Source organism: Physeter macrocephalus, chromosome 13 (assembly GCF_002837175.3).
Source record: "Physeter macrocephalus isolate SW-GA chromosome 13, ASM283717v5, whole genome shotgun sequence".
Taxonomy (NCBI): Eukaryota; Metazoa; Chordata; class Mammalia; order Artiodactyla; family Physeteridae; genus Physeter; species Physeter macrocephalus.
This window is the reverse complement of record NC_041226.1, coordinates 77,695,937-77,718,499: the sequence shown is the minus strand read 5'-3', so window position 1 is coordinate 77,718,499 and position 22,563 is coordinate 77,695,937. Positions and strand designations below refer to the sequence as shown.

Here is a 22,563-nt window from a genome sequence, read left to right as displayed (position 1 = left end):
CATGCCACAACTACTGAAGCCTGCGCACCTAGAGCCCGTGCTCCGCTACAAGAGAAGCCACCGCAATGAGAAGCCCGCGCACCGCAACGAAGAGTAGCCCCCGCTCGCCACAACTAGAGAAAGCCCGCACGCAGCAACAAAGACCCAACGCAGCCAAAAACAAATAAATAAAATTTAAAAAATAGGAAAAACAAAAACCTTTTCTCCTCCATGAAAAAAAAGTGACCTCTGGTTAACCTTCTAGCACTGTTTCCCTGGAAACCTAATAAAGGTGGGATATCAGCTATGTTTCTAAGCAGTATTTTGTGTGGTAAACTTGACCCCTATTAGCGAGCTAAATCTGGACTGAGAGGACAGTGAGCAGCTCTGCACATGCCCAGTGGCAATACAAAGAGGGGACACTCTGGTGTGTCCTCTGCTGAGTCCTGGTCGCTATGCGCTTGTGCTGCAACAAAAGATACTGTTTCCTGTGGAGCATGAAGCAGCTAACTCATGGTGGCACCTGCTCCCACCCAAGTGCCATCTTTCCACTAACCTGAGCTATTACTTGGAACAATATACCTGATGCTGCCAGGCCAAGTTTTCTATCAGCGTCTTTCAACACAGCAGAGGGAGGCTGGTGCCAGGTATGGTCTTTTGAGAATGAGAATGTCCAGCTGAATCCAAGACCATTGCTGCTGGTCATGCAGAATAAGCAAGGCAATTAGTCACCCCTTAAAAAGTACATCCTATGAGGAAAATTTATGAAACGTGTTACCAGAAGAGATGGGTTATTTGCCAGGTTCTTTTGCATGCTGCAATGCAATTGCTGATAACATCTTAGCATCATAAACAATCAAGAGAAATGTGAGTTTAATATACTCCAAGTGAAAACAATGTTTATACTAATTAAAAAGGCTGCTTAGAGGGAAAGAACATTAGACCTGTAGAGCACAGAAGCTCGGTCAACCAATATCCTTCATTTGCCATTCTTCCTCTACATTATTACTCTGTTTTTAATCTTATGCCTACATCTTAAATAAGAACCTCACTTATTCCCATTTCTCAATTCTGCCTTTGCCAAGTTATCACACCAGCTCTCACATATCAAATGTCTCTAAAGCCCATCTACCTATGGCTTCGACCACCCCAGTAACTGCTAACTACTCGCTAGTAGAGGATCTGATGTGTGAGCTCTTGTGAGGATCTCTCATAAAAAGCAAACCTCACTTGCTAATAAATCCAATGGACTTTTCTCAATCCACACTGTAACACCGTACCCCTAAGTAGCCCCAAACCTGGAATCCTCCTCAGCTTCCAGTATAATCAAATCCCTGTGTTTCTCGCTCTGACCCACCCCTAAATGTAGGCATTTTCCAAGGCCCTGTGTATTTACCTTTCTTTCCCTCAGGGATTTCATTCTTTCTCATGGCTCCAACCATCATTCTTGTTTATGAATTATTCCCATTCTCCATGACTACTCCATCTATAATCTCAATTTATCTGTTCCTTGAGTACCTGATGCTTCGTTAACAACACAGACTTATCCAAAACTAAACAAATCCCCCTCATCTAATGTTTTACATGCTTTATGTCAATTATGAACAAAAAAAGCACGGTGTGTAAACAAATATATTTTTTAAAAACAATTGATTCTAGGGCTACATATAAAATACCATGCAAAGTAAATTTAACTATGTTACAATATCAATAATAGGTGCATTATTATAACATGCACAGGTCTTATATAAGAATGAAAAAAATCAACCTTAAAAACAATTTGTGCTTTTTATTTAGATGAAGTGGTTAGAGGTGTCATACTGATATTAGTGAGCACTTCTCAAGAAATAATCTATTAAAAACATGACTAATTTTTACTATAATGTATAGACAAAGTAAATCTAATTATGATTGTTTTCTTTTTAAAGAATGGTTTTGAAATATTAGTAATATCTTTTTATACTCTATAAGCACTTTGATCAAATGAATGAAAAGTAGAAACCTGATAATGATCATCTTGAGAATTTTATAGTCATTAAATTGTTTTGTTCACTTTTACTGCTCCATATGCTCCCTATCTTTAAATATCAGCCCATGTAAGTATACAATAACCCATTTAAGGCTAAAAATATAAACAATTCATAGCTGTGAGGCTGTCAGACCACCATGTTGGTTGCAGTGTGAGCTGAGTGACAAGTCAACTGAGCGAGTGATGAACATGTGCCTCTGACCTCCTTTAATCACCTTATGTGCTCCCTCATATATGTACTTGGAGGATCACAAATGGTTACATTTCTAAGGAAAAATATTTAAATAACTGTTCAATAAGCTGAGGCTTAAAAAAAAAGAGAGATCAATACCAAACGTATGCCCACCCTCAATCATATGAGTCCTCAGAACACAACTACACGTCCCCCAAGGGAGTTCTCAAACCCAGCCCAGACCACAAAATGGTCCCAGAGTTGGTTTCCCAGCCTCATCAGATTCCAATGCATCCTATCATAGTACTTAAAGATTAAAGACAATGCCACCAATACTTGCAGACATCTACCATCTCAATCATAGTGCTCAGACACTGCAGACTATTTAAAATTTATAAATATGCAGTCTTATTCTTAAGTAGCTAATGATCTACTCAGTAGCCCTCGATCTACTCAGGAATCATGGACATATATAACTGTATATGTCTAACATAAATTTAATTATAGAAGGGCCAAGGAAAATTAGAGAAAGATCACACTGTCCTTACATAGAGCAAAAGAAAAAGAAAACCTTAACTATGTGTCCTTCACAACATAATTTTAGTAATCTCTGGATTTCATTATGCTTGAATACTTAAAGAAACCATGGGGAAATTTTTGCCAATTTTTTAAAAACAGGACAAAGTACAACTCTAGGGTTAAGGATTTCTCTTACTTTCCATCAAACAGCTGTCTATGCCACTTATTTTTATTCACTGAGCAACATTTTACCCAAAAATTTAAAATAAATAAAGATTAACAACTTAGATATATCAAGAACTAAAGCTCAAACTATGGGAATGGATACATTTAATTATGACTGCCCCAATAATACTAGCAGAGTAAACTGAACAAATATGTTACTCTTTCAATCACAGATAAAATTATACTTTAATGAAGGCTGGAACTGTCTCACACAAAAAAAGTAAATGCTAATTATTCTCATTAATTTTTAAATGCAGAAGTTTATATTGAATTGCACAGTATATATTCATCTACTGATTCTGCCAACAGTAAAAGTCTTTGAAAACTATAAAAGATGTTTTACCTATACATGAATTAAATATGACTTCCCCCAAAACAATCTGACTAAAGAGTAACCAATTATAAATACAATTTTAAAAAGTCATAAGTGTACTATTATTTTAAAGGCCTTTATATCCATATCGATTGATAATTTTAGGAACATCTTGTTTAAAAATAAAAACTGCTCGTACATTAAAGAAACATACCGACAAGTGACAAAAACCATGTGTAAGTTCAAGGGAAGACTAAAAAGTGGAAAGCAAATTCATGTGTCACGCCTAATGTCTACATTACAGGAAGAGAATGGTATTCTCTGGGGGAATTCACAGCTTCCAGTCACATTTCAAGTAACAGAGAAAGTAGATTCAGCCCTCCTGCATCAATGGATCTCCTTTTCTGCTAAGCACTGGAAAGTTAAGAAACCATGCCAGCTGCACAGCTGAAATGAAAACACAAACAGCCACTATCAGTGTACTGGAGACACCACAGGATGAATTATCTATTTCCCTAATGGTTACCCACATGTCATCAATAATGAAAAAGTGTGTATTAATAGTCCTATGGGACAAATCAACAGTAACTGCCTACGGAGATGCTGGATTTAAACTGGGATTTCAATCGGCTTGAGCAGACATCTGGAACATTATACCAGGCAGCAACTTAATAGCATTTTTGTGCTTTCCCTTTCGCTTGAAGCACAGAAGACTTCGCAAATATAGTCAACTCTGAGAGAACAAAGATAACAGATTCTTGTCACTGTGGAAGTCAAACACAATTTATTCTGAGATTATAAACATCAAAGAAAGAAAAGGGTTAAAAAAATAGATCCACAAGGCTAAAAAGGCAAACAGTGATGTTAGAATTCAAACTGATAATGAAATTCAGGAAGTTTCTAACTTACGACAGGATAGTGTTCTAAATACTATTAACTAAATGGGCGAAACTTAGAATTTATTTTCTTATAAAATCAGTGTTACAGAAGTAAGATTCTCAGGCTAGCTCATAAACGCACACAGTTCACACACTGGATATACTACAGCTTTGCCATTCCAGTACAATATACTGCTGTAAGGAGTTGAACAACGAAACAGCAACATATAATGTAATAATTTATTATGCAGTCTATCATTTGAGGCGGAACAAATCTTAATTAGAAAAACTAGAACCATTTTTTTTAGGTCTATTCTAAAAAGAGTATATAAGAGCCTCAAACATTCCTGAGGTGACTAACCAATAATTAGAAAGGTTTTAAAATCTCTGAGTAACAACCGAGTCCTAAATTAAAGAAAAACAGAGAAACAGAAGTAGATTTTCCCGAGGTAAGCGACCAGAGAGAAGAGATCACAGAAAAAGGTTAGGTTGGATCGTTTCCTGTACCCACTTCTAAAGTCACAATGTTGACCCAGGACAACTTGGTTAGTAAATGCTCTCGTTCAGGCCTGAGGTGTGGCTGAGAAGCCAGGAGGCTTGCCAAGGTCCGTATGTACAGATATTCATAAGCTGGCTCACTTTCATCATTCCAAAGGACCTATCAATGGCAGGCAGCGTCGTGCTGTGGGAAGTAGGGTGTTTTCAGGCTCCCAACGTTGACAGCTGGGCGGCTTTTGCCAACTCACTTAAGCTTTCTAAATATATGTCTCCTGGTGTGTAAAAAGGGGGTCAAACACGTAATTGAAACACGGCTGAGATCAACTGCAACACAGTGTGTTAATACATGCAGCTACTTGTACAAGACAAAAGTTAAAGCATTTTATCATCTACTAGAGCAGAGTAAGTACAACTAGAAGGTATGCTAGACCTGGATGAAATAATGGTAGGACTCACTGGAGATTACCTGAGTAGGTGCACACAGGAAGGAATTAGGGCACTGCCTTATTTTTTCCTGTCAAAACCTAGCTCAGGCAGCAGCTCCTTCAGAAAGCCTTCCCTGGTCCTCTACTCCCTACTGCCAACCATTCCACACCCTGTAGTTTGTACAGATTCATGTGGTGGCACTCACTACCGTAGTGTAATTCATCTGCTTTACAGAGACTGTCAGTTCCTTGATGACAGTGACATCATCTTATGCAAATCCGTATTTTCAGTCGACAGAGCAATGCCTGGCACACAGTAAGTCTCTATTAACAACTACTGAATTGAGCAGTCTAAGACGTAAGCAGGACAATTATGACATACCACTAGATGGTCAACCACGAGGTCTTAGCTCGTGGAATAAAACTTAACCTCTCAGCAAAAGATACGTGATTAACCCACGCTTGCACACAAGTTCTTAACGCGTGCCGAAAGATACCAGGAGAGGATCCATGAAAAACCAAGCATCAAAACTTAAAGCCCACATCTTCTTGTGCCTTTCTATGCAGTTACTGTAACATGGTGAACCTAAGTCAAAGAGCTATCGAATAAAAGACTTTGGGGTTCTGATACCTTGGGCAATAACTCTCGTAATGCATTTTGCAGAAAACACATGTTGACAAGACTCCACAGCAAAACTGACTTAATTCTATGGGGTGCTCCCGCCCCGTTTCATAAACACCCCAAAGTTCCTGCCATGGAATTCGCAGGTCTAAACCTGTTCTTGACGTGAGTGAGTCAGGACTACTCCATGCCTCACACCTGGCAGCTGGGATTTTCGCTGCACTTTTCCTGTGTGCGGGGGAGGGCTGGGCTGGGGATAGATAGTGTCCACGCGCCGGTTTGTACACGTTACTGGAAACACCACTGACAGCGTATTCTAAGACACCTTCTAGGACAGCGTCCCGGCGCCGCACCGGAGGGCGGTCGGGAATCGGCGCGCCTCGGTTCCCACAGCGGCGTCTGTTTGGGCTTCACCCCCCTCGGCCGGCGAGGCTGCGGAGCGGGCTCCGTCCGGTCCCGCACGGCCCAGGGCGTGCAGCTCGGCGCTCCCGGGAGGCCCCCGCCGGCCGCCCCCCGCGGCCCCGGGACACGGCGGCCCCGCGGCTCGGCGGCCCGCACCGCACTTACTTAGACCTGCTCGCAGGCTGCGCAGTCGGCCGCGGACTCGGAACCCGGCGCCGCGCAGAAGCGTCCCCCCGCGCCGCTTCCGTCGCTCCTCATCGTCCTCCTCCAGCCGAGGGGCCGCCGCCGTCGCCACAGTGTAGCCCGGAGCTCCTGCGGCGCCGCTCTCGGCTCCCCCACTTCCGGCCCACGCTCTGTGTAGCCGGCAAATACCCCCGCCGGCTCCCACATTACCTGCTCTCGCTTTCCTGCCGGGAGCGGGAAGCCGCCCCGCCCTCTCGGGCATGCGCAGAGACCGCGGCCGGAGGCGTTTCCACCGCCCCCCGCGACGGCGGCCCGGACGGACAAGATACCGCGGGAACGGGCCGCCGGCACGCGCATGCTCGCGGTGGGCCGGGTACCCAGCGGCGGGTTGTCCCGCAGCCTCTCTTTCCTCCAATCACAGGGAGGCCTCTCGCCCCGCCTCTGAGGCCTCCGGGGTGAGAGCTCGGAGCCTGCTGGATCTACCTGCAGGACGCATGTATTCCCGAAGAAACGGTATCTGCCCCAGTCGGTTGTTAAGGGTATAGAAGTGAGTTCCGGCACTTAAATCGCTTCCTTAACTTTGTTTCCCTTTTTGTCTTCTCCCAACCCAGACCCCTCCTACCTTTGTCTGAGTGGACCGTCACGGGCGGATGCAGGTTTCATGAGGCCCGAAACTTGTACCATTTAGACGGCCCTTGTAAAGAAAAAGAATGGAACATTACCTTACTTTTGCAAATTTTACAGAAGCACAAGACCGTGAAAACATTGCTAGGGCCCCTCCCAGGGCCTTGGAAGTGACCATACAAATGGGACCCTGAAGCTGGAGCGTCATTACCTTCACTGACAACCGCCTTGAGCACCAAATTGTACTCAATTGTTTGTTTACAGATGTCTAACCCCACCCCCGTCATTCCCTATTCTCTGTACCCTGTGTTATATATACAGAGGATGCGTAACAATGTTTTTTAAAGCTTGGAATCTGCTACCAAATTGAGAGCTCCAGGTCAGAGAGGCTCTTGATAATAATTCCTATTTTTATCAGAAATTGTTATCAGGTGGTGCATCATTTGATAAGCACCACCCACCATGGTAGACCGACCACTTAAAAAAATAAACTAATAAAGCAACTCTAGACGATACTCAATGAAAAACTCTTCTCTTTGAACTAAGCATCAGAAGGCTAAAATAACATGGTAACTTGGAGATGGGGATTTGAAACAATTTGGAGTTTGTCTGGTTTCCTTGTTCCCCTCTTATATCACTAATACAAAGTGCAATCTCCGACATTATACAAGCTCAGTAGATGTTGAATAGGGTACAAAAATGTACACAAATGCTTTCGCAAAAGATGGGCACTAACAACACTATTGGGCGCTCCTCCAAAGTAAATTGATAATTAAGTTGACTAGTAGGTGGAAAAATTACCCACAAAACAGTACCATGTGACTTTACGACTCAAGTGATTTTAGAAAAGTAGTCAGATAACATAGCTGATGTGACATATAATTGTTGAGCTAGAAGGAGCCCTAAGTCTAGCTTTACTACAAATTAGTACTGTGGATTAAATGTGTGTCAGTTAGTAAAAAGAGGCTTTTGTACGTTAGACAACTCCTAAGGGCACTTAAATGCTCCAAAATGTATTCTCAGAGCCTGTTGTAGCAAAATTTCACTTTCATTTTAAAGCAATAATATTTTATGCTAAAATGAAGTAATTCTAAAAGTTGTTTCCTCCTACAGTTTATGAATAATTTCTCAATTCTCCATGGTGGAAGAGGACAAACCATAGCAAGATACTGGTAGAAAGCCACACCTCCTGAAGAGCCACACACAAGGATTCGGGTTGTTTTCATTTCTCAATCCTCTGTATGTAGCACAATTTACAATATCATAGTAGGTGCTCAGTAGAGATTTGTGGAACAGTTTTATTTTGAATCCTTGAATAGAAACTAGGAGTCCATCGTTGATCTCTGAGTATGCAACTGTTTGTATCTGTATTATGAATTATATATTATGTATTATTGTGAATTATGTATTATTTCTGTGTTAGGAGACAAGAGTTCACATCACAGTTGCGCCATCATGAAAAACAAATGGGAAAGAACTGCCTTAGACAATTTTGCAAAAGCATATTTTTCCACCTAAACGAAACAGCAGACGATTTGCGGGGGAAGATGCCCTCTTCTCCCCTGGGTGCTTTCACAACCACGGAAATGAGTGATGGTACCTCTCTTTACTCATAGGAAGCAGAACTCTGAGAGGTTGTCACTTGCTAAGAGTAGCCTAAGCAGAGAGGCTCAGGCTCAAAGTCCCAGTAAGGAGCCAGTGGACAAAGTATTTGGGGGTCTCCCTCAGCGACGAAATCCACTCTCGTGGGCCAACCGTTTGCAAAGAGCACCTGCTGCTGAGGCCAACCGGAGATGCGTTGGTAACCAGACTGTAAACCCCGGTTCCCTCTGGGCCTCTGCAGCCCAGCAAGGTGGGCGGTTCTCCCAGTGCCTGCGGCAAGGTACGGCGCCTGCGCACATCATCTCCCTGACGTCACAGCCTCTGGGCCTGCAGGTGGCGACGGCGCTCGCGTACATCAGCCGCGTGAAGTCAGGGCCGCTCCGTCCGCAGGAAGCGATTGCGCCTGCGCAGGGAGCAGCTGGCGGAACCGGCCCTCGATGCTCCTAATTCCGGCTTGGCGGCGGCGGTGGCGGCGGCGGCGGCAGCGGCTTCAGGTCAGGTGGGCGGTTTGTTTGACGGCCCGGGAGGGGCCTCGGGTTCCACGAAGGATCCAGAGATGGAGTCTGGGCAGGCGGAGGCTGGGCAGGTGTGGCCGAACAGGAGGGAGCCGTGTCGCGTCTTCTTAGTCCAGGAAATGCTACAGTCTTAAGAGTTCAGGTTTCTTCTTCGTCCTTCGGTTCACCCTCCTCGGGTCCCCGGGTGAGAGGCACCGACACCGTGGCGACCCGCCGCGTTAGAAGCCCGGTCTCTGGCTCGGGGCTCTTGTTCTGGACCCCACCCCCTGGGACGTGGGGCGAGGGGACTGTAGTGTCCCCCGCCTTTGACGCTCAGGAGCCGTGTTGGCTACTTGAATGGCCTGACTCCGGCGCCCGCCCCGCCAGCTGGGGACCCCTGGACTCAGAGGTAACGGTTTGCCCAGGGCCAGGGCTCCCCCGGCATCCGCTGATGAGGGTAGTGTGGACCGTCCAGTGATTTTGCGGGGAGGGAGTATGCTTGTTTCTCTTCTTACTCCTTGTCTTTCACTAACTTCCTGCCTCCCACAGCTTTCTGGCTTTTTCTCACCACTAATTTCTTTCTCCTGAGGTTCTCCCAGAATATCACAAAGTGCTGTGGAAGGTGGGCTCCTGTCAGCCCTTCTGTCTTGTTGAGGGTTGCACGAAGGAAACTTCACCTGTGCCATCCCTTTCTCTCCAGTAGAAGAGCATTGAATCATTTCCCATATTCAGCGAATAAAACCTTGCTAGTGTGTCTTGTTGTATATGGGCAGCAGCTGAATGGATGATGAGTCATTATTGTACTAATTATTTGTATATATTCTCTTGAAAGCTTTGCTTATCCTTGTCAAAATGAATCGTCCCCCTCTCTTCTTATTGGCTTAGTATTTTGTAATATTCATGTGTTCAGTGTCTTTTGGGTCAACCAGCATTATAGTACTAAAATCGATCAGGGGCTTATTAAATGCCAGGTACTGTGTGAAGCATCTTATGTGAATTGTCGGGCATCATCCTAATTTCTACATAGTTATCATCCCCACTTAACACTTAAGGAAACTGAAACTTAGAGAAATTAAATAGTTGCCCCATATCACACAGCTATGAAGTGTTAGACTCCACATTTAAACTCAGATTTATTGGACTCCAGAGCCTGAGCCCTAACCACAAACTTCTTTGTATTGCTTTTTCACATATCAAAAACATCAGCTAAAATCCTCAGAATCCAGAAAATAAAATTAAAAGAGAATGTAAAAAGCAGTGGAAATGGTAATATTCGACTTTTTTATAGTATTTTAATAAGTAAAAATATTTGAAGTCTGTTCATTTTTTACTAATTCTGGAATCCTTGTTATCTGTGTAGCAGTTTTACGATGCATATATATTTACATCATTACGTGGATTTCAACATTAGTATAAAGTAATTTGAGTCTTTGCCTGAGACTTGTTCAGGGAAACTTGGACTTTGAGACTGTAATAGAATCTACAGATAAATCAGAAACCCTATACCAATCTTGAACATTCAAAGAAGTATTTCTTAACATATTTCGTTTGGTATATATTATATATGAATTGTAAACAGGGCATTATATACTGTAATGCGCTGGGTTGAGGGAGCATGTTTTGAGAGATGAGACAGTGAACAGACCTAACCAGCTGGTGCAGTCAGTTATTCAAATGAGACACAGCAAGGGGAAGCAGTTCCTGTATTCAGAGATAAAAGACAGAATTGTGGTCTCTCCTGGGTTTATCTCAGCCTAATGGACGCTGTAGAAATTGGATTTCCTTTGTCAGGAATTAGACTGAGAAGTGAGGTTTTTTTCCCCATAGGCCCCCAAATGGATTTTGTTAACCTTCCCCAGAGCAGTCATAGCTGCTGGGTGATTTTAACCAAACTACCCCACCACTCGTGTGTGTGTGTGTGTGTGTGTGTGTGTGTGTGTGTGTGTGTGTGTGTGTGTGTCAACCTGCTATGCGCCAGGAGCTAGTGGCACAGATTACAACATGATTTCTAACCTCCAGGGACTGACAGTTTACTAAACGTGGTATTGTAGTTAACCATGTGGTTTCTCCTGCTAGATAGTGTAGCCTCGCGCTGATAATACTGTGTGATTCTCTTCTGTTTGCTGGGGCCGGGAGTTTCATGGACTCTGCACCACAAGAGACCTCCCCACTCCCTGGAAGCTGCTCTCACTCCCTGCCCTCTGGGCTACATGGGGATATGTCAGGAGGTATCTGAAACCACAAGATAAAACATGGCTTAAATTCCTAGAGTACACATTTTACTTGAATCTTTTTTTGGAAAAGTTAGTATATTTTAGTGTTACATAGTTTAAACCATATTAGTTCTGATATATCTTATAGATTCTAATAGAACTTGCATGATTATTTAAAACTTCAAAGAAATTTTATGCTTGTGGTGACCACTTTAGCAAATATTCTAGACCCTAGTCCAGAGTCTAGGGTCTAGAATAAGGCCCCCATTATTTCCTCTCTGACTTTTAGGAGATATTTCAGTGAAAAGCTCTGTCTCATGACATTTTACTTTTGCTATATTTTTGTTAAAGCACTTAGCATTTTATAGTTGTTCCCAATACATCTCTTTTTCATTGCAAAATGTACTCCTGAGGCAGAAACATACTGTATTGCCCATAGCACAATGCGTGGCCCATATATAGTCAGCAAGTGGTTTTGGGATTACTGGCATGGGATTATCAGCCAAAAAAGTGCACTAATGAGTTTAAATTTATAAAACTGTAAGTAACTATGATAATAGAGTTAAGAGGTAGGTAAAGTGAGAATTTCATGGGGAGGATATTTTGATTTGGGTTTTGAATGCTAGAGTGATTTGTCATAGCAGTGAAGAAGTGACAGTAAACATAGTCATAGGCTTTGTCTGGAAGAAGAGGGTACTTATTTGGGAGAAAGGACCCTATCTATGTAGAAGTTCAGTTCAGCCAAATTTCAATTCAGTGAGCTAGAGATTTTTTAAAAACATGATTTTAGGAAGTTTTGTTTTTTACATATAATGGGTAAACAAGGTCCTACTGTATAGCACAGGGAACTATATTCAATATCCTGTGATAAACCATAATGGAAAAGAATATAAAAAAGAATGTATACATATGTATAACTGAATCACTTTGCAACAGAAATTAACACAATATTGTAAATCAACTATACTTCAATAAAAAATAAAACAAGTGGGAAAAATTGTTTGTAAATTGAAAAAAGAAAGTTTGTTTCTGGTGCTGTGTGGTGGTGGTCTGAAAGAAACAGAGGAGAAATATAAGAAAAGACCTCAGGAGCCCAGAAGTGAAATGGGTTTGAAACAAAATAGTTGATTATCATTCAATGTAGAGGTTGAAAAGAGACATCGTTTGTAACATTGGTCTGTTTTCATTTAACAAACATTATTAAACATTTGTTATGAACCAGGCACTTTCTGTAACGTCTTTACGTTAAAATTTAGTTGAATTTTATCTTTTACAGTTATTCTCTTTTTGCTTTATCAGATAAACCAGAAGATTCACCATCGCTCCCATGACTGCCTCACAAACTTCACAGACTGTTGCATCTCACGTTCCTTTTGCAGATTTATGTTCAACTTTAGAACGAATACAGAAAAGTAAAGGACGTGCAGAAAAAATCAGACACTTCAAAGAATTTTTAGATTCTTGGAGAAAGTTTCATGATGCCCTTCATAAGAACCAAAAAGATGTCACAGATTCTTTTTATCCAGCCATGAGACTTATTCTTCCTCAGCTGGAAAGAGAGAGAATGGCCTATGGCATCAAAGAAACTATGCTTGCTAAGCTTTATATTGAATTGCTTAACCTACCTCGAGAAGGAAAAGATGCCCTCAAACTTCTAAACTACAGAACACCTACTGGAACTCGTGGAGATGCTGGAGACTTTGCGCTGATTGCATACTTTGTGTTGAAACCCAGATGTTTACAGAAGGGAAGTTTAACCATACAGCAAGTAAATGACATTTTAGACTCCATTGCCATCAATAATTCTGCCCAAAGGAAGGACCTAGTAAAGAAGAGTCTTCTTCAGCTTATAACTCAGAGTTCAGCACTTGAACAAAAGTGGCTGATACGGATGATTGTAAAGGACTTGAAGCTTGGTTTTAGTCAGCAAACTGTATTTTCTGTTTTTCATAATGATGCTGCTGAGTTGCATAATGTCACCACAGATCTGGAAAAGGTCTGTAGGCAACTGCATGATCCTTCAGTTGGACTCAGTGACATTTCTATCACTTTGTTCTCTGCCTTTAAACCCATGCTGGCCACTATAGCAGATATCGAGCGAATTGAGAAGGACATGAAACACCAGAGTTTCTACATCGAAACCAAGCTAGACGGTGAGCGTATGCAGATGCACAAGGATGGGGACGTGTATCGGTACTTTTCCCGCAATGGCTATAACTATGAGGATCAGTTTGGCTCTTCCCCACAGGAAGGTTCCCTTACACCATTCATCCATAATGCATTCAAAACAGATGTGCAAAACTGCATCCTCGATGGGGAGATGATGGCCTACAGCCCTAATACACAGACTTTTATGCAAAAGGGGAATAAGTTTGATATTAAAAGAATGGTAGAAGATTCTGATCTGCACGCTTGTTACTGTGTTTTTGATGTATTGATGGTTAATGATAAAAAGCTAGGACAGGAGACACTGAGAAAGAGGTATGAAATTCTTAATAGTGTTTTTACACCAATACCAGGTAGAATAGAAATAGTGCAAAAAACACAAGCTCATACTAAGAAAGAAGTAATTGATGCCTTGAATGAAGCAATAGATAAAAGAGAAGAGGGGATCATGATAAAACATCCTCTGTCCATTTACAAGCCAGATAAAAGAGGTGAAGGATGGTTAAAAATTAAACCAGAGTATGTAAATGGGCTGATGGATGAACTGGACATCTTAATCGTGGGGGGCTACTGGGGGAAAGGTTCCCGGGGTGGAATGATGTCTCATTTTTTGTGTGCGGTGTCGGAGAAACCCCCTTCTGGCGAAAAACCATCAGTGTTTCATACTCTCTGTCGCGTTGGCTCAGGTTACACCATGAAAGAACTGTATGACCTGGGTTTGAAGCTGGCCAAACACTGGAAGCCTTTTCATAAGAAATCTCCACCAAGTTGCATTTTATGTGGAACAGAGAAGCCAGAGGTCTACATCGAACCTTGGAATTCGGTCATTGTTCAGGTTAAGGCCACAGAGATTGTCCCCAGTGCTATGTATAAAACTGGCTGCACGTTGCGTTTTCCACGAATTGAGAAGATAAGAGAAAACAAAGAATGGCATGAATGTACATCTCTGGAGGATTTAGAACAACTTCGAGGGAAAGCCTCCGGAAAGCTTGCGTCTAAACACCTTTTTGTGGGTGATGATGATGAACCACAAGAAAAAAAGCGGAAAGCTGCCCCAAAGATGAAGAAAGTTATTGGAATTATTGAGCACCTAAAAGCACCCAACCTTTCTAACATAAACAAAGTTTCTAATATATTTGAAGATGTGGAGTTTTGTGTCATGAGTGGAACAAACAGCCATCCAAAGCCTGATCTGGAGAATAGAATCGCAGAATTTGGTGGTTACATAGTCCAAAATCCAGGCCCAGACACATACTGTGTGATTGCAGGGTCTGAGAACATTCGAGTGAAAAACATCATCTCTTCTGATAAACACGATGTTGTCAAGCCAGAGTGGCTGTTAGAGTGTTTAGAGACCAAAAGCTGTGTGCCGTGGCAGCCTCGCTTCATGATCCACATGTGCCCATCAACAAAACAGCACTTTGCTCGGGAATACGACTGCTACGGGGATAGTTACTTTGTCGATACAGATTTGAACCAACTGAAGGAAGTGTTCTCAGGAATTAAAAATGCTGGTGAACAGACTCCTAGGGAAATGGGTCCTGTGATTGCCGATTTGGAACACCGGTATTCCTGGGACAACACTCCTCTTAGCATGTTTCGACACCACACCGTTTATTTGGACTTGTATACTGTTATTAATGACTTAAGTACTAAAATCGAGGCGGCAAGATTAGCTATCACAGCCCTGGAGCTTCAATTTCATGGAGCAAATGTAGTGTCATGCTTAGCTGAGGGAGTGTCTCATGTCATCATTGGGGAGGATCAGAGTCGGGTTGCAGACTTTAAAGCTTTTCGAAGAACTCTTAAGAGAAAGTTTAAAATCCTACAAGAACGTTGGGTAACTGAATCAATAGACAAGAGTGAATTACAGGAGGAAAATCAATATTTGGTTTGAAGCTAGCTTTCCTAGTGAGGGAAGCCTCTGATCTGGCTGACTCATTAAACTACATTTTATTTTAATCTCTTAAAATCTATGCTTAAACAGTATTATTAGATATAGAAACACAGTAATCATAATTTTGATATAGAAAAGACACCCAGTGGCCCAATGTCAAGAAAGAAAATTTTTTAACAGTGTAGTATTTGATTATTTTTATAACCAAGATGATGTAAAATGTTTAACGTTACAGTCTCCTTATAGAAATCTAGAATTTTGACTCATATATTAATAAAATAGATTTAGAAGCTTTTAGAGTCATTAAAAACAGTGACCTAAACAGGATTTTCTGAAGTCAAATAAAAATTTTAATAATAGTTTTTGTCTAATAAAAGCATTGCAAGAAAAAAATCAGAATTGTTACAATTGGACTTGTAAATATATGTCTTTTTAAGTTGAAGGCTAAAATTCCTCTTTTAAATGTGAAATGTGAACAAACTTATTTTTTAAGGTTAAGTCAAGCTCATGAATACATACCTTGTTAATGATGTCATTAGCTAAATCAGGGGAAGTTGAATGAGATTTAACAGTCTAAAAACTTAAAGTTAGATCAGTTTGATTTTTTACATCTCTTGCAATTTTAACAGTACTTGGCCCACACTTAATGTTTCTTCTAAAGTAGAGCATGTTTTAAAGAAAATACTTTTATATGAATTTGTACTTCAGTATAAATAGTATTCACAAAGAGTGATTTTAAGTATAACCCATTGAATGTGTCAGAATGGCATGTGTGTTATAACTTTCTTTACAGAGAAGTACATTGCTTTGACTCTTTAAAGTGACGTTTATTTACCCTCAGGTTATGTAAAGTTTGTATAGTATGTGTATGTATTTATATATATGTCTGGATTTATATACCAAATATATAAATACCAAAATATACCAAATTTTGGAGTGCAGCCTGTACATTTTGAAAAATACGTTCTTATGACATCAATTAAATACTTGGAATTTGGTACCTGAGAAACTGTGTGTAGATTATTTGTAAGTAGTTAAAAATTTTATCGACCCCATGGAACAAATGTATGTTATTTTGTTATATTTCTTAATTTAAATAAAATATTTAATGTACTATTAAAATAATTTCTTATCTTTATTTTCAAACAATTCATAATAGTTATTTCAGTCAAATAGACATTACGGTATTAATGTAATTTTTGACTGATTCAAGTCAGTTCCTATTTCAGGTCCTTTGAATTTCATATTACTGAATGAGCTTCATTAAAATTTTTAAACTTGTATATTTTTACATAATGTCTATTGAGAAAAATTACAAAATACAAGTATGTGTAGTGAGAAGAAAAGTACATAATTTTACCACCAAAGATAATAACATCTATTTTAGGTTACCGATGGTAAGGAAAGCACAAAATGCATATTTACAGTGTAACAAATAAGTATAAAATAAACTATAATGCTTTCTGTGACTAGCTTTTCTCACCTAATAAATTGTGAGAATATTTACCCAACTATATCTACATCATTTTTAATTGCTGCACAATATTCCATTGACTGGTTTGTAATGTATCCAGCTGGCCCTTATTGTCTGGCTTTTAGGTTATGTCACTAAGTCACCCTCACTTCTTTACTGAGCTTTGTAATCAATTGTTTACATTTGTAGAAATGGAATTGCTGATCCATAGTTAATGTATTTACCAGTGACTTGAGACACATTGTAAAATTCTGGCAAGAATGCCTTTCTAGATTTTCTTGGAGAGTTCAGTTTCTTAGTACTAGACCTGTTCTCTCTCCTTTCAATTCATAGGTGTTCTCATCCTGCCCAGTGGCTTTAAATATGCTAATAACACCCACTTTTTTTAGCCCCGATTTCTTTGCTTAACTCTAGTTCACATATCTAACCATTTACATAACATCTCCACATGAAGTCGCATGGGCCTCTCATAATGTGTCCAACCATCACATTTTATTAATCATAGAAAAAATTTTAAATGCAACCAGGAGGATAGCATAATGAAGCTGCATGCATCCATTCTCAACAATTATCAATGATTAATCTTTTTTTCATATTTATAGACCTCTGAATTATTTTGAAGTCATCTTAGATCACATGATTTCATCTAAAGATATTTTATAGTAGAATTCCTGACTTCTCAAACAAACATGATCTTTTTTTTAAATTTTTATTTTCTGTTGGAGTACTGTGGGTTAACAATGTTGTGTTAGTTTCAGGTATACAGCAAAGTGATTCAGTTAAACCCATGCATGTACCTATTCTTTTTCAAATTCTTTTCCCATTTAGGAAAATGTGTCTGAGTTTCCTCTTGCATAAAATAGGGTAATAGTGGTAACTGGTTTATCCAGTGGTTGTAAGGACCCTGTGTGTGTGTGTGTGTGTGTGTGTGTGTGTGTGCGCGCACACACGTGTGCATACGTATTATGACTATGTTTAGAACCCTACCTTATCAGTTATTATTTTTGTACATAATGTGAGAAGGAAAAATAATACGTGCAGAGGTTCTGTGATACATGGTAGTAATAGAATGTGAATTGGAGAAAAGAACTGTGTTTGTAAGGGAAAACCCTGTAATGGGCATTACCAAAATTTCTGGCCCTTTCTCCTACGAAGTGGGAGAAGATTTTTGCTGGGGAAGATTTTTGCCCTTCTGGGATTTGGCAACATCTGGAGACTTTTTGATTGTCAAGACGGGGTGGGGGGTGAGGTGTGACTGGCATCTAGTGGGCAGAGGCCAAGTATGCCGTTAAATATCCTACTGCGAACAGAAAACTCCCCACAAGTAAGGATCCAGACCAAAATGTCAATAATGGTGAGGTTGACAAAGATTCACCTGAAGTGTAACGAAAGAAGACCTTATATTACTTACGAGTAACGCCAAAAGACCGTGCATAATCACAGCTTTATTGCGAGCCAGTTTTTCATTCATAAAATGAAAGCTAATTCCCGCTTCTTCCTTTAAAAGGGTAAGTGGGTTAATTAGTGTTTGCAAAGTCCTTTGAAGATGTAAAATCATATGTAAATGCTATGTATTATTAATTACCATTCTGGAAGACCATGCTGTGATCCTCCTTGTTCATGACCACAGCCAAGCCTCAAAGGCCTAAGAGGCACTGCGTGATTTTTGATAAGCTGGAACATTTATAATGAGAAATATGGGCGTCAGGACCTAAGCCAGTTTTCAATGGCTGGGATATGACTGTATATAACTTGGCTCATTAAGACTAAGAAAACTATAGGTTTTGCTTTGGGATATGTCTGCTAAACAGGAGTAAGTTTCTTCCAATTTCACAGCACTGTATGCTGGGAGGGAGGGGAGTAGCAAGAATCCATAATACAATTTTAATTATTATAAAGAAACGATTAATTTATAGAAAAATTCTACTATTCATATTCATAAACTGGTTTTTTCTGGCCTGGGAGTCACTGTGTAATTCGGACTGGGTCTGATAAAATGAAGACAATAAAATGAACTGCAAAAATCTAAAGAAACCAAGAAACTGAGTATAATACAGTATGTTTTTTTCTCTAGGTTTGAAGTGTAAATCATGTCCCATAAATATAATTTTATCCTTTGACAGTATAAATGTCTTTAAATTTCAATATGGCTCTTGATTTTACCTAATGTGACCATTTTCCTGTTAGGAGGTAGACTCTAACCTCTAGATTTAAATAACAATGTTATCTTTAACTCAGCTTCAATCTGGATAAAGTATCTGTAGTGACATACTGGGGTAAATAATTCTGAGCTGTGAGATTTGGCTTTGCCAAATTCTGATGGATGCATATGTGAACTTCACTGTTTAATAAAGGTGACGTTTCATGTCAATGAGGGAAAACATGGATTATTTAATAAGTAGTTAGGAGACAACCGTGTAATCATCCAGAAAACAAACCCTCTCCTATTGCTTAAATACATCTCAGATAAAGCAGATATTTAAAAGTAAGAAAACAAAACCACACAAATAATACAAATTTAGGAGAAGGGTAGTTTAAGTATTGAAAACCAAAATGAAAATAGAAGCCAGAGAAGAAAAGATTGCTTAATTTATATGATTGACAAAAATACTCTACAGTGATTGCCATAAGTCAAAGGTGGTGACACAGGAAAAATATTTGTACCAAAATAGCAGGAAAATGACTTTTTTCTCTATTATATGAAGAGCTCCCATAAGAAAGGCTATCGACTAGATAATAGATAAGAAATACAACTACATGTAAAACTGTTCAAAAATATAAAAAGATACAAAGATACGTCAAAGAAAACACACGGCTATTAAACTTATAAAAAGATATCCTCCTCATCCATAACAAAGACAAACTAAAGTTGTATTTTTCTTTTTGCTATCAAATTTGCAAACCAAAACTTTGATAATAAGTTGTGCTGATAAGAATGTGAGAAAAAAATGATATCCTCATGCTTTTTTGATGCAAATATTTATATCGTGTATATACTGATTTTCTGTAGGGGGAAATGGCAACATCTATCAAAATTTTAAATGTATTTATACTCTAGCCAACTTAATGAATTTTCAGGGATTTATCTTTCAGAAGTTGTTACACACATACAAAACCATACATTTACAAGCATAGCATAGTTACTGCAAAATTACACTATAATGAAGGAGAGGGACTAAATTAAATGTAACAGACGTTTGGTTAAATAAATGATGGTATATCAGCCCATGATAACATAAAACTATTTTTTAAAAAACAAAGATACTTTCCTACTGTATTTACCAGTAGGGAAGTATCTTTGAGATACATTAAGCAGAATGAAAAAGAAATCTGCAGGACATGGTGGAGATTCTTTTACCATTCTTTTTTTTTTTTTTTAACATCTTTCTTGGAGTATAATTGCTTTACAATGGTGTGTTAGTTTCTGCTTTATAACAAAGTGAATCAGCTGTACATATACATATATCCCCATATCTCCTCCCTCTTGTGTCTCCCTCCCACCCTCCCTATCCAACGCCTCTAGGTGGTCACAACGCACTGAGCTGATCTCCCTGTGTTATGTGGCTGCTTCCCACTAGCTATCTATTTTACATTTGGTAGTGTATATATGTCCATGCCACTCTCTCACTGCATCCCAGCTTACCCTTGCCCCTCCCCTCATCCTCAAGGCCATTCTCTATGTCTGCGTCTTTATTCCTGTCCTGCCCCTAGTTTCTTCAGAACCATTTATTTATTTTAGATTCCATATATATGTGTTAGCATACGATATTTGTTTTTCTTTCTGACTTCCTTCACTCTGTATGACAGACTTTCAGTCCATCCACCTCACTACAAATAACTCAATTTCGTTTCTTTTTATGGCTGAGCAATATTCCATTGTATATATGTGCCACATCTTCTTTATCCATTCATCTGTCGTTGGACACTTAGGTTGCTTCCATGTACTGGCTATTGTACATAGTGCTGCAACGAACATTGTGGTACATGACTCTTCTTGAATTATGGTTTTCTCAGGGTATATGCCCAGTAGTGGGATTGCTGGGTCGTATGGTAGTTCTATTTTTAGTTTTTTAAGGAACCTCCATACTGTTCTCCATAGTGGCTGTATCAATTTACATTCCCACCAGCAGTGCAAGAGGGTTTCCTTTTCTCCACACCCTCTTCAGCATTTATTGTTTGTAGATTTTTTTTGATGATGGCTATTCTGATTGGTATGAGGTGATACCTCATTGTCGTTTTGATTTGCATTTCTCTAACGATTGGTGACATTGAGCATCCTTTCATGTGTTTGTTGGCAATCTGTATATCTTCTTTGGAGAAATGTCTGTTTAGGTCTTCTGCCCATTTTTGGATTAGGATTTTTGTTTTTTTTGATATTGAGCTGCATGAGCTGCTTGTAAATTTTGGAGATTAATCCTTTGTCAGTTGCTTCATTTGCAAGTATTTTCTCCCATTCTGAGGGTTGTCTTTTCGTCTTGTTTGTGGTTGCCTTTGCTGTGCAAAAGCTTTTAAGTTGCATTAGGTCCCATTTGTTTATTTTTGTTTTTATTTCCATTTCTCTAGGAAGTGGGTCAAAAAGGATCTTGCTATGATTTATGTCACAGAATGTTCTGCCTATGTTTTCCTCTAAGAGTTTGATAGTGTCTGGCCTTACATTTACGTCTTTCAACCATTTTGAGTTTATTTTTGTGTATGGTGTTAGGGAGTGTTCTAATTTCATTCTTTTACATGTAGCTGTCCAGTTTTCCCAGCACCACTTATTGAAGAGGATGTCTTTTCTCCACTGTATATTCTTGCCTCCTTTATCTAAAATAAGGTGACCATAGGTGCGTGGGTTTATCTCTGGGCTTTCTATCCTGTTCCATCGATCTATATTTCTGTTTTTGTGCCAGTACCATACTGTCTTGATTACTGTAGCTTTGTAGTATAGTCTGAAGTCCAGGAGCCTGATTCCTCCAGCTCCGTTTTTCTTTCTCAAGACTGCTTTGGCTCTTCAGGGTCTTTTGTGTTTCCATATAAATTGTGAAAATTTTGTTATAGTTCTGTGAAAAATGCCATTGGTAGTTTGATAGGGATTGCATTGAATCTGTAGATTGCTTTGGGTAGTATAGTCATTTTCACAGTGTTGATTCTTCCAATCCAAGCAAATGGTATATCTCTCCATATGTTTGTATCATCTTTAATTTCTTTCATCAGTGTCTTATAGTTTTCTGCATACAGATCTTTTGTCTCCTTAGGTAGGTTTATTCCTAGGTATTTTATTCTTTTTGTTGCAATGGTAAATGAGAGTGTTTCCTTAATTTCTCTTTCAGATTTTTCATCATGAGTGTATAGGAGTGTAAGAGATTTCTGTGCATTAATTTTGTATCCTGCTACTTTATCAAATTCATTGATTAGCTCTAGTAGCTTTCTGGTAGCACCTTTAGGGTTCTCTCTTTATATTATCATGTCATCTGCAAACAGTGACAGCTTTACTTCTTCTTTTCCAATTTGGATTCCTTTTATTTCTTTTTCTTCTCTGATTGCTGTGGCCATTCTTTTTTTTTTTTCAGAGCGATATATACTAGTATGCCTATATGTGCTGTCATATCTCTTCAAGATTGCACAGGAACTGTCACAGTGTCTCCTCTGGCAAAGCAAAGTGAGGGTCTAAACTTTATAGTATGTTTATATATTATCTATTGATAACAAGGAAGGACCAATGAATGAAATACCCGTTCATACTAATATCTATAATTACCATAGTCCTTAGCATTTTCCAATACTCACGCCATGACTCTGTTCAGGAATGTAGGGAATATTACTGCCTTGTCTTGTGACCATGTCATAAGCATCTTTCTGGTAAGAA

The 22,563-nt window shown here is 39.6% G+C and overlaps 2 protein-coding genes across 5 annotated transcripts in view; one reads left to right on the top strand and one right to left on the bottom strand.

Moving 5' to 3' along the window:
• The window catches only part of ABHD13 (abhydrolase domain containing 13), a 19,104-nt gene extending 12,550 nt beyond the window's left edge, over positions 1-6,554 (bottom strand). The window contains exon 1 of one of the 2 annotated variants that reach the window (XM_007125189.4): positions 6,228-6,554. In XM_007125189.4, coding sequence (XP_007125251.2) covers positions 6,228-6,507 — 280 coding nt within the window. In that variant the 5' untranslated portion in view covers positions 6,508-6,554. The remainder of the gene's footprint in view (positions 1-6,227) is intronic. The other variant, XM_007125188.4, reaches the window with a different exon arrangement.
• Positions 6,555-8,789: 2,235 nt separating this feature from the next.
• Positions 8,790-16,293, top strand: LIG4 (DNA ligase 4). 3 transcript variants are annotated; one of them, XM_007125191.4, is made up of 2 exons: positions 8,790-8,965; positions 12,478-16,293. In XM_007125191.4, exon 2 carries the CDS (start codon positions 12,506-12,508, stop codon positions 15,239-15,241), a length of 2,736 nt encoding a protein of 911 aa, XP_007125253.1. In that variant the 5' UTR covers positions 8,790-8,965; positions 12,478-12,505; the 3' UTR covers positions 15,242-16,293. The 3 variants fall into 3 exon arrangements, with proteins under 3 accessions (XP_007125253.1, XP_007125255.1, XP_007125254.1); XM_007125193.4 differs by having other exon boundaries at positions 8,790-8,970; XM_007125192.4 differs by lacking the exon at positions 8,790-8,965 and adding an exon at positions 9,055-9,374.
• Positions 16,294-22,563: the final 6,270 nt, after the last annotated feature.

Coding starts and splice junctions, on each gene's coding strand:
- LIG4 (XM_007125191.4), top strand. CDS start 12,506: ATGACTGCCTCACAAACTTCACAGACTGTTGCATCTCACGTTCCTTTT.